The following is a 13,069-nucleotide window of genomic DNA, read 5'->3' as shown; positions in this document are numbered from 1 at the left end:
GCTTCTTCTGAAAAAAGACACCTCAAGCAAGGTGGCCTAGGAAGTCTTCTCAAACCACTTTTTCACAAAAGAAATATAAACTATAAGAAGGAATATTTTCTCCAGCAGTTTCCTCATATGATGAGTTGGGGTTTTTTTAAAGCAGCTTGCTGCAGTTTAAGGTTCAGACAGGTGGAAATCCATTTCTGACTGGCTAGAAGGACCTGCTATTTATTTGCTTTGAAACCTGCTCTGACTACAGTGCCTGCCCATCAAGCCTGACAAGTTTCTACCCAATGGGGGACTAGGAGGGGTGTGTCATAGTTGATTTTACTACTTCTCATAGTGTGTCTGTAGTGATGCTGTAATTAAGTGCCAGGCATTCAATTACAGGAACCTGATTGCAGGGCTAATAATTTCTTAACTGCAAGATTGCAGCTATGTTGAAATTTCATACAGAAAGTCTGAACTTCCATCTGTTAAAATATTATGTAAAAAAAGGTCATTATAGTTGTTTTTGACAAAAGCTAAACCTGGATTTGGAGTGGGTCTTACTTTCTAAGCGCTACAGCCCTGGGAAAACATCTGATTTTTCTTTTTCCAAAATCAAGCTGGGAGGTACTTGGCACAGCTCTTTAATGTAGATTCCTCGTTTTGATCAAATACAAAAGTATAATCATGATATTAGACAGGTACAGGAAAGTCAAGTATTCCAATCAACATCAAAGCTTTACTTTACCGGCTCTATAATTCACAAGGATGACAAAGAAAATAGCTGGCAGAGTTTCACAGCTTCTGCTTTTGAATCCACAAGTAAGATTGCTGTTAGGAAATAATCCTCTATGAGACTCTCTCCTGACTAGAAGGATAGTGTTGTCATTATGTTCTGTAATAATAATCTTCTCCAGATAACATTAGGAGGGGTTGGGGGCAATTTTCTGATATAAAAAGGATGAGGTCGTCTTTTAGCGTACAATGTGCCTTGAAAGAAGTCAGAGATCCCTCCCGTAACAAGCCTGTATCTCAGCCTGCACAGATAGCTACAAGCCTGGACAAAAAAGCACGCCAAAGACTTATTTGCCTTGGGCAAATTAAGAATAACTGCCGCATTATTCATTTTTTACTTTGTATGTTTATTTTTGACATAATAGTATATGATGACAACTCACTGGTGTTGTTGAAATCAATGTGTTTCTGGTTACTCCAGATCTTTGAACCAACAGGGCTAGTAAAAAAAAAAAAAAAAAAAAAAAAAAAAAAGCATTGGCCCACTAAAGAAAACGAAGGCCCCTAGAAGTGCCATTGAAGAAAGACATATTCTTTGATTACCTGTGGGTTGTAGTGTGGTGGGCTTTGTGTGTTTGGAAATATCAGACATTGCCTTTGATGGTACTAATTTAGTTACAGCCTTAGGTACCTACATAACATATTCAAAGCAAAAGCTAAAACCCTTGAAAAGTGAATTGCCCATCTAAACCACCCACAACCCAAAATGCCCTCCTTCCTATGGTTACTAACTGTAAGAAAGGAATGCCAGATAATGCAAGTTATAAAGTATAATGGTACATGTCCATCTGGAAAATACTCCCAGGGGACCTGGGCAATTCATTTTTGCCTTCAAGTCTGCTAGCAGGAATCTGGAGAGAAAAAATATCTTCAGGCAAGATGTGAAATGTAACCTTTAGAAACTAAATACATTATCAGATTTGTTCTTGTAGAGATAGGAATATTGCATCACTCTTCTGCAGACAAAAAAAAAAAGAATCCTGTGATACTGAAAAGTTAAGGCACTTTGCTTGATGCCACAAAGAAGGAAGTAGTGGAGATGAAATCAGAAGTCATAGATGATTACCTGTCTAAAAGAAACTCCTTTCTCTGGCAGAAGACTGCTCCCTTAGAAGACTGCACACAAGACCTGTGCTACTTGAGTACAGTCTCCATCTTACAGGACTTTTTTTTATGTCTGAATTCTCAAAACTGTTCTTTGATTTATTTTAACTTCAAAAAATACATCAACTTGTTATGGAAAAGCCCTCTCAAAACTAGCATTTAAATTTTCAACAGAAAAACTCTTTGTGCAACATTTTCAGGCAGCCAACTCTTGAAGGTACACACAGCTGGAGAACAGACCATACCTAATGCCCTGAATCTATTTATCCAACTGCCTTATCTAGCACGATTGTTCTGAAACAGTTTTTCCTTAGGTGACTGTACGAAGGTCAGCCACAGAGGTCATGCATAAAATTACACTCTGTGGCAGTCGGGGCATGGTTTGTTTAGAAGATGAACTGCTCACAGAAATACTATTAAAATGCATTATATGCTGGTTTGTGTAGCAACACATCCAGAAAGTGCTGAATGGTTGAGTGGGTTTTTGATCTTTGATTGGAAGTAGTAGCTACGGTAAGTGACATCCAGTGTCCGCACAGGCGTTAAGAGAGGAGCACCCAGGGTACGGCGGCAGGATGGTTCTTGTTATTGAAACCTGAGGGGAAGGAAGCAGGAAAGGAAAACCAATATATGGCAGTTTTGACATTCAGGAGACAGGTGGGGGGGGGGGGGGGGGGGGGGGGGGATAATCAAGAACATTACCAATATCTTGGAAACTCGTGAGGGCTGGAAAATCTTGTCAGCCTCTTAAATGCCAATGAGTCCCTGACTTTGCTAATCGCTCAAAGAACTATGTTTTTTCAGAAAAATCTTGTGTTTGAATCACCCTGGAGGGAGCTCTTGCACCCTTGTATACCCTAGAGAACTGTACCTCCATCTGAAGGACCACCTCACCTCTCAGAGAAATGCTTATTTGACTGAGTTACTTCAAAATCACCCTGAACAGCAGACAGCTCTTAAACTAGAAATTAAATATATGCTTACATAGCAGGCATGACAGATATAGTGGCTTTAGTGTCAGGTGAGAAGAAATCAAAGGAAAACTCCATTTACCCCCGACTAGACTTTAAAAGTCTCCCCATTCTTTATATCATTCATCTGTTACGCTATTTGAATGCTTACCTGCCCCAAGGTAATACCAGTTCTCAGGCAAGCATATCCAGCCCAAAATTTGCCTTCAAAGAGGAAAACAGGCAACTGAGCAAGCATGCAGCCTTTACACCTGACCTTTCACTGGATTTCTGTTCAGATTTACATTTTCTCCTCCCTTCAAATCAGGGTGTTCATTTGAATGCTTTCCTTGCACAATACCTTCTGTTCCCTTCCTAGCTTTTAAAATGCTGATGCCTCTTGAAAAGGAGGAAGTAGAGCATCTCCAGTCCACAAGATTAACAGGACCTGTCAAAGATCCTCAGTGCTCAATTAATTACAGGCATCAACAATGTAAATGCTTAATTGCCTCCCAGAAAGCAGGTTTCGTTCCTCTTTGTGCATCTTCTATGTACACTGAATTTTAGAGCCCATATACATACACATGCATCTATATATAGACAAATAGACTTTAATCTCACAAAAATGTACAACTGTAATGTACTCAGTTCGTTATGAGTTCTTATCATGCATAGATTGGTTGGTTATGCTACAGGCTAATGAGCTAAATTTAAGGCTCAGTAACATTTCTGGAAGAGGTAAATATGCAGATTTAATAAAAGCACACTTTAGATTAGTGATTACTAAGAGTTACAGTTAAGTCTCTTAACGTCCCAGAGGCTGCAGTTACCCAGTAAGGCTGCAAAGCTGCCTAGCCACCTGCAGAGCTTGGCAATGGGGAGTCCCGCAGGCTGGGGCACCGCAGTCACTCTCCATCCTGTCCCCTTGGGCAGAGGTGCTGGGTGAAGCCATGCAGACCAAGATCATCCTCTACATGTAAAATCTGTTTTAAGCATACAACAAATAGGGTTAGCATTGTCTGCAGATTATTTGTTTTGGAAACACATGTGAATGGCATCAGTTCTTCCCTACTTGTGGCTTCCAGTAGTCCATTCATTATCTGCCAGGTTAATCACTTTGTTTGCAGCTGTTTGCAAGGGCTGGTCAATGAAGTCATAGTTGAGTTTACGGTTCCACTACTTTCTAAGGTATTTTCATTGACTACAGTATTTTGGGCCAATTGATGAAGTGAAAGTTTACTTTGATTCTGTTTTAATTCAGGAGAAAATGGACTGAAGCCAACAGAGGCCTTTTTATTTGTGTTGACTTTAATATTGCTGCTGCACATATGTTAAAAGATGAAGGCACATCTCCTTCCCCCTCTCTTCAAGCGTGGCACAGTTTGAAGTGAGAGGAACATCTGCTCAGTGTAGCTTAGAGAGGGATTTCCCCCAGACACGTAACAGGCGCTGTACTGGGGCACTGACCTCTAACTCCAGCTTTGAGGCAACCCATGACTGACAGTTGAATTGAAAAGAGCTAATATTTATTTTCCGTCATCTTCCTCAGCATGCCTGAAATTCACAGCCTGTCAAAACTGCCAAACTTTTAATGATATTCCGTGTCTGAGGAAGCCTGTCTCCTGGACACTGTGAATGAACTAGAGTTCAGTGTAATAAAAATAAAACCCTACAGTAATAAAATATTAAACACTCCTTTGAGTATTTAATCCATCTAAACTGCTTCAGGCTTTTACAAGGTATTTGTCACCTCAGTACTTGCGTACAGGGAGCAGCCATCCTGATAGAAATAGAACCTGCCAGAAAATATGCTATCTTACTTTGATGTTCAATGACAGGACCTCAAAGCATATTTGGGGGGCATTTGATTGCACAGTTCACATTAAGCTATTGGAAAAACGGCAGTGGCAAATTCCCAAGGCAGTATTGATTGTTTTCATAAGGGTTAGAAGCAGGATATACAGTTAGGCTATTACTGTATGAAGCACAGGGGAACTCCTTTATTTACATGATTTACTGTGATAGAATAAAAGAGGAGGAGAAGGTATATTGTGGCAGTGATCACTTAGAGATAGATGAGAGGCAAGCTTATAGAAGGAGGTAATAGCTTTTATTAGACAACCTGATACTGTCAGAAACGACGTCTTAGGCTCAGAATCCCAAGAAAGATTGCTTTTGAAGCACAACATAATAATGCACCCTTGAACTAGCTTTCCTGTAACCAAGCAGCGTGGCTAACTAAGCAAGTCAGTCTCAGACTTTGAAGAACAAGGTTTTTTCCCATCTCATAATTTGGATTCCTCCCTGTTCAGCCCTGTCCCCCTCACTTGTTGTCCTCCCCCAGACCCCACTTCCTGAATGTAACTAACTACATGGTTAATGTCCACCTACAAAGTAAACCCTAGCAGCATCAGCTCCACCACCACCCTCAGCCTTGTGCACCCAATGACACCTCCAAACCCATCATCTCAGCACACAGCGGGGTCACCCTCTACCCCCACACTCTCCCCATTCTCTCTTTACCCAAATCCAGAGTCCTTTATTAAACCTCTTTGTGTCTGTCCAGGATGTTCCTTTACTTCTACCTCCTTATGATTGGGATTCATGTCTTTCCTGGGACACCCTGGCTGACTTTTCCCACCTGGTAAGCTGGGCATCCCCTAGGAAGGAGCAGCATAGCCCCTGCCCATTGGGCCTGTGTAGCTGGCAGAGCTAATCTCCAGTTACCTCAGTTTCCCTTCAAACAGAGGGAGAGGAAAGGATGGAGAGGAGAAGGGAAGCTCTGCCCAGTCAACCAGCTGTTCCTGCACTCACACAAAAGAACCTCTTCCTGGAAGTCATAAATCACTTTGGATTTGCGCTGGCACAGAGACCAAAGCAGGAGTATTTTGCAGGAAGCAATTAATTTTCGTCACTTGCTCTCAGAACACCCTCTGCAGCATCATGAATCGTAGCAGCTCCAAGGATGCACCATTGTCACTGTAATTTTGCACATTGATGCATCTTCCTGGGGCTGATGTGTCTCTGCACAGTGACAACCCACAGCCTGCAAGGGCACAAATGATTCACCAATGTCAGCACACTGCTTCCCTGCACGGACAATCCAGTGCTGTTCCTGATTGCAGCATACTATGTAGCCAACCAAAATATAAGGTTCTTTCTCCATGATCAAGCAGTAGCTGCTTTCAATCCAGATCTGAAATGTGTAGTTTAGCACAGAGTGCAATACTTCAGAAGAAGGAAGAATGTCTAATAACTATTTCTGCCAACCATGTGATGGCAGTTAAGGGGCTGGCAGCTGGGGAAAAGGGAAGGAAAAAAAGATAGAAAACAGTCTGATACATACAAACTGACTTTACAACAACTATAAAATGGAGGAGGGAAAGTCCTCAGCAGATCTGACGCTTTTATGTTGGGATGGAACACTGCTCACATTGTGAGGCAGAGAATGGTATGTGAAGGATCATTAAGGTGCGAGGATCTGTATCTCTGCAGAAGACCATTGCCAATGAGGTGAAAGTGCCTGAAGCACTGAGGGAGAGCTCCTCTGATCCTGATCACATTCTCCTTTATTAATTAGACTGAGCAGCTTAGGGACATGAATGTGGATGAGGCTTAAAAATTCCTTAGGAAGTGTCTGGAATGTGAGTCCCTTGGGGAAGGAAAGGAGAGACTTGTAGAAGGTTGATACTCAACTGGATGAATAACCCCACAGAGAAGGTATTTGGTAGAACAGAAAAGGTAACTAACCACCAAAGAAAATCTATCAAAAAGTCAGAAAATGTAGGGGGAAATGAGACCCAAAAAGAGTCCATCAAAATTAGGCTTTCCAAAAAATAGAATAAAAAAGGTGCTACAGGGATGCAAATAATGTAGAACAGCAAAGGAAGAGGCATGCTGGGCTCTAAGAAAGGTAGCTAGCACACCTCTTCTTTGAATTTAAGTAATACCAAGGATATAGGAGACTGTGACAGAATTACAATACTGTACCCAAGATAGATTAAAAAAAAGTAATCCAAAACTTTATGAGCACAAACTGAAGAAAGAGTAATTTCTACTGAAGGAAATTCAGCATGTGCAGTTCCAAATCTGGTAGCAAGGACTGTTAGCATATGTGTCACATCGGGAGTGGTACTGTGTGTCTGGAGAACAGCGGAACTAAGGGAATGAGTGGGGAGGTGGAAAACCTTGTGCACTAGAAACTCATTAGTCAGAATCTAACAGTATAAGAGGATTTTAAATCCATTCTGAAGAAAATAATAAATACCTAGAAGTAGATGGAAAGTTAAATAAAATGTAGTGTGGACTTAGCAATTTTAGATTCAGGTTTTGTTCAGTAACATTTTCCAGAAAATAAAAGTTGAGAAAATCCAGTCGGACCTTAAGAAAGCATCTGACACAGCAGTGGGCAATTAACAGAGACGCTGAAGGGATGGAGAAGAGTAAAAATAATGTAATGCGGATGCATAATCTATGAATGAGTAAAAGACAAAAGGATATATTGGAAGGAGAACTATCATGTTCCTATTTCCAGACATTGATATCCTGCACTATACACCCAGCTGGCCAATGTACTGCTGACGGTTAAGTCCCACAGTGCAGGAAAGATGGTGATCTGGAGGCCTGGAATAACAGAATTGCAATGCATTCAACATATTCAAGGAAGGTATTTGCTTGGTTCTGTGAATCATCTACCCCACGCTATGATAATGTGCAATAAGTATATTCAGTGTGCTGAGCAGCGGTGAGGTTTCCTCTGGGATTCTTTGTCCAGTTTGGGGCATCAAATTTAAAGAAAGAGGCGGAGCAGCCAAAAACAATCAGAGAAAGTAAACAAGTATGGGGGGAAATTTAATGAGCATACCACTGAGGAAAGAGTTAGAGATGATTAAGCTAAGCAAGACAGGTGCAAGAGGTCGGATTGGTAATGGTCCTGAAATAGGGAAAAGGCTGTCTGCTTTAAAGGAAAGCAGTAGTCCGTTTTCTACACCTGCTGCTGCTGGGACAAGAAATAATGGAGCAGCCTCAGCCTGCAGTGAGGAGATTAAGTTTTAGCTTCATGGAGACCTTTCTGTGAAAATTATAATTAAGTACTGGGATAGATTGCTAAGGACACTGCAGAGTACCCACCTCTAGAAGGTTTTATTGCACAAATGTCTCTCAGAAATCATTTTGGCATATTTATTCATTTAGAAGAGCAATGGACTAGTTAATGGATATTACCTTTTCTAGAATGAACTCCACTCACGCTGTCTTCTGCTCCTATTTGTCCTCTTTATCCCTACATGGACCACCTCCCACTAGTGAAAGGAACTGATGGTTCTGGTGGGACTCTTGATGGCACCCAGGCAAATGAGCTGGCATCAGCCTTCTAAGTTCTCAGGCAACACATATCTAGGACTGTCAATGGCCTACATCCCTTAGGTGTCAGTTCCTTGCTGAGACTTTGAGCAAAGTATTACAGCCACCAGTTCCACAGGGCAGTGGGAGGAGTGGGAGGGCAGCATGGTTAACAAGGGGTCAGCTTGCTTTGCTGCCTCAGGGTTGATCCTTGGTAGAGTCACAGGCAAAGTCCATGGTCTAGAAGCATCCAAATTGCAGACTGAAGGTGGGCATTGGTTGAGAGGCTTAATTCACAGGCTCAACCCTGCTCTGCAAGGCAAGACTGGGATAGTAGACATACCTGCATCAGGACTGCAGGTACTGGCCAAGACCTTCACAGGGCTGGAGTTACCCAGCGCTGCCTTTCCTCCAGCTCAGCAGGCAAGGAGAGCTGTGCACCATGACTCACGCTCAGAAAGCCCACTGTATCTGCTCTGTGGGGTCAGACTATGACCCTTGGTGAAGGGCTTAAATTCCAGGCAAACCTGCAGTTCCATTAAGCCCAAAGATACCCTGAGCACAGGAGGCTGGAAGCAGGATCAGTACCTCCAAGCACAACTGTTCACCAGCCCTCGCCTCCTGCTGCTTTGTAGGCACCTGCCCCCGACAGTGGCAGCAGCAGATATCCATACATCTCAAGGCTGACACAGTAAGGCCATTTTTATACCTCCGTAATGAGCTTTCCTGGCTGCGAGGCCCGAGGTATGGCCTCTCCTTGCCTTGATCCATTTTCTATCATTCTTTACTAGTCCTGTTAGAGAGTTGAACAGAAAGCAAACAGTCTACAAATGAGCTCTCACATATAGGCACCATGTATATTCAAAACCATGGAGTAGAATACCTATTCGGGACTGCACCTTAAAGAGACAGACAAATCCATTATATACAGCTGACCTTACTAGATTTGCAGATGTGCGATAACCTCATGTGTCCCCGATGATTCATTCTCATAAAAAACAGGAGCTCTTCTGCGAAACAGGAGCTCACACACGCTCAGTCTCTGTTACAGCTCTGCCTTGCCTGCACAAAACAGCCCCTGAAACTGCTGCAGTGCTGCCGTCCATGTGTTTACCACCTCACTGCCTAGCTCTAACGAAAGCAGTGCCCAGTAATGCAGGTAGCAGACCTACCCTCTAGACCTCCACAACGGCTGCAGTAGCAGGGGAGAGTTTCAGAAAAGGCTCATTATAAATGGAAGCCCAGTTGCTCAGTCATGGAGCGGTGGTTGAAATCTTGAACCTTCACTCATCTGAGTTAAACAAGCATTACTTTCCTCTGACCTGCAAGCTGTGCATTCAGTAATACTTCGCAGAGGGCACCAGGTGGACCTGGAAAGGCTCCACATCCATTTCACATCACAGGAATGCATGCAAGTGCCCAAAGTGCAGCAACACCCCAAAGGGGAACAAGCTAGATACCCTTGATTTCATTTATGGAGGCAATACTGCTCATTTCCCAAATAATTCACCTTGTCTGTAAGCACAAAAATGAGTTGTAAATTACCGGATACAACATTTGAAGGTTTATTGTTTCAGGCGGTTGTTTTGTGCTTGGATATATGCCCATAGACGGGACCCTCTGCTCAGACTGCTCAGGGTTTATTTCAAGCACAAACCTGAGGGAGGGCAGCTCTGTTTGAAATGGAAACTTTCACTTCAGTTCTTTTGAAGGTGTGGGTGAGATACGATTTAAAGGAAATGTCTGGATGTGCATGGGAGGTACTTAAAGGGGAATAATATGTGTATGTTACAATAAAGTAAACCGTTTGCAGCATATATAGGATCTCTAAAGGAGATTTTCAAAAACTTCAGGGTCCCACTCACAGTCCATCGGACTTGTGTTCCTGTTAGCCCTGTGGGTAGTTTTACAAGTATTTTTATAGTCTTCTTGTCTCTTCTTTTGTTTGTACAACTAGATCAGTGTGTGCTTCACCAGGAACAGATACTACTAGCAGATGCTGGAGTAGTGTTCAATGTACACAGGGCTTTTACAGAGATGTCATGCTTACCTCACTTTTCAATGAAGCTTGCCTCAGTCCTGTAGATGAATACGGTATGAGTCACTCCGTGTTTTGACAGCAGAGACAACTGCAGTGCACCGGTACGTACACATGTAGTTTTCTGAGTAAGATCTTGTACCTGCCTTTCAGAGGGATGAACTAGGGAGTAGATTTTATTATAGACATCGTTATAAACCCTGGTGTTCTAGCAACGTGTTCTGTGTAGGATACTCAAAAAGTCCCTCTAACAACAGATTTTCCTCTCTACTCTCTTCCCCCCAAAAAGACACAGGGGTGGTGTATAAACATTAATGAAAGAATACAAAGGAAATAAAGCCACACACTACTATATTATGGGATGGTCATGCATATTACACATATAGATATGTAGAAATAATTTGCTTTTAAAAAGGAGGAAAAATAAAATTACATAGTCAAGCACATGTATCTATGTATCTTACAAACACTGTGAAGCGAGTTCTAGAGCAGATTTTGATTTCTTCTGGCTTGTTCAGAGTTGCATCCTATGAAGAACTTGCTTCTGAAGTTTCTGATAATATTCTAAGGAATTTAGTACAGATCACATAATAAATTTTCCATAAAATATTTAAAAGTCAATCAAACTCTAGAACAAGAATGTTATTCTCCATTAAACACGACAAATTGAATTTTGTTCCCAGTTAAGGCAAAATTCCATTGATTTTTGTGGGTCTGGAGTTGCACCTTATTCATTGGTTACAAAATTCTATTAAAATATTACTACTATTGATTAAATTGGGTCATTTATTAAATTAATTTGTATGGAACTATTTATTTTTTGGTAGACTTTGTTTCTTTACATTGTTTCTTATCACAGGTGCATGATCTTACTAGTAAAAATATTGTTTAGCTTGTTTTAATGTGAACTGTGAGAAATTACTATCACTGTTTATGGTTTTTATGTCTGTAAACTATGCTGGTGTGAGTGGGTATCAGCAAAAATACTGGCCTGATTGCACAAAAGACACTTCTTAAAAATATATATATATCACAGAGTTCTGTGATAAGTAGCCAACACGGTGTTTGTGATCTGTGCAATATTGCAAAATGTAGTAAGCCACAAGGAGTTTGCAAAGGAATACTGCTGCTTCTAAAAAGAGGGATGTGAATAAGTTTGACCTATATGGATTACAAAAGAAAAATTCACTTTCACCAAAAAGATAATATTGAGGACGAACATTAAGCTAAGTTTATTCTCTGAAATGTGTGATATTTTTCATATATTCCAGCTTACCTTCCCCTGCTGAGTAACTTCTTCGTGGAACCTTTCATTAAACCTACAGTAAATCAATCCCTTAGTGAATGCTTTTCTTTTAAACATTATTATCTTGTCCTTATTCACTGTTATCCCCTCTTTCCCAGGCAGGAAATAAAACCACCCAGGTGCTTAACTCCCCTCTTCTTTGCAATAGACCAGAATTTCATATCACAGTGGAACTCTAAGCCCTTTGTTACTGTTTTACACGTAAAATGCAACCAAAGCAGCGTCACACAACCCAAAAGGTATTAGAAGTTACTATTAAAATAATACTAAACATTCACCTCGCTATGCATTAAAATTGTCCATGCTGCAGCATTAACCACCACAGCAGAGCTCACTGCGGGTAACTGCAGCTCCAAAACACAGCCCCAACAGCAGCAGTTGCAGAGCAGAAGGGAAAAGCATCTTTCTAGCTGCCCTTTTGTGCAGAAGCTGAAATCCATCCATCCAGATCGAATGCTTCAAAAGTAGAAAAAGGTAGGAGGCATCTAGACGTACTGACTTTTGGAGTATGAGCTTTCAGTCTTGCTGTGCAGATGCTGGCTGTGAGTGGGGTCGTGGGTTGCTGCAGAGTATCCGTAGCTTCTGGTTTCCTCACAGCAGCAGCAAAAGCAACAGAATATGGCTCCAGCAGCAACGAGGCAGAAGGCAGCTACCCAGCCCAGGTAGAGGGCCTCTCCAAGCTCCCTTTTCTGTGCAATGTTGACCATGGGGTTGTAGAAGTCACTGATGATGGTGTTGGCAACCCAGCAGACCGGGATGAGCTCAACGACACCGGAGAGGATGAAGAGGATCCCAGCCATCAGAATAACATAGCCCTTGGCTTGCCAGCTGCTCTGCGTGCACCGTGTGCACTTCATCCCAGTAACAGCAATCGTGAAAGCGAGGAATGAGAGCACGGACCCAGCACACATCAGCCCTCTGGATGCCTGCAGGTCCGGTGAGAGGGCCAGCATGGAGTCATAGACTTTGCACTGCATCCTGATGTTGGCTTGCCTGATGCAGTGCATCCACAGGCCTTCCCAAATGGTCTCAAACACGATGATGTTGTTCTCTATGAAGGCAGACACCCTCCACTGAGGCATGCCCGTGACAGCGAATGTCCCAATCATGCCAATGCCACCAACAAGCAGCCCAGCGATCTGCAAAGCACCACCAATCATGTTGCCTTTGCAAAGCGAGCACACCTCAGCAGGTTTCCTCAGTCAGGCGCACACTGCTGGCAAAAAAAAATGAGCAACTTTTTCCGAAAGTCGTTGTCCCTTGTGCAAAGAAAGTGTCAGAGCCAGTCTGCACAACTTCAGATCAGCTTAAATCTGGCACACAGTACCTGGGACTTGGCTGCGCCTTCATTGCCTTTATAATTCCCCTGCCACCACTGACTCAAAGAGGCAAACTGAGCAATCAAGTGGAACAACTTTCCACAGCTAGAGAAAGGACAGGGTGTGTGTGAACCAGCAAGAGCCACTTAGGATAAAAGTACCTGCTGAGGAAAATGCTTTGCATTGAAGTAACTTATTTAAAAAATAAATAATAAAAAAAGAAAGTTCTGTGCTCAACTCTAGCTAT

The 13,069-nt window shown here is 42.2% G+C and overlaps 1 protein-coding gene across 1 annotated transcript; it reads right to left on the bottom strand.

The window, feature by feature from the left end:
• Window positions 1-11,152: 11,152 nt before the first annotated feature.
• LOC121083531 (claudin-8-like) lies at window positions 11,153-12,813 on the bottom strand. Its single transcript, XM_040584064.1, has one exon. It carries the CDS (start codon window positions 12,661-12,663, stop codon window positions 11,989-11,991), a length of 675 nt encoding a protein of 224 aa, XP_040439998.1. The 5' UTR covers window positions 12,664-12,813; the 3' UTR covers window positions 11,153-11,988.
• Window positions 12,814-13,069: the final 256 nt, after the last annotated feature.

The sequence above is a fragment of the Falco naumanni genome, chromosome 2 (assembly GCF_017639655.2).
Source record: "Falco naumanni isolate bFalNau1 chromosome 2, bFalNau1.pat, whole genome shotgun sequence".
In the NCBI taxonomy this organism is placed as follows: domain Eukaryota; kingdom Metazoa; phylum Chordata; class Aves; order Falconiformes; family Falconidae; genus Falco; species Falco naumanni.
Note: the sequence above shows the minus strand (reverse complement) of the source record. Positions and strands in the feature narration are given on the sequence as shown.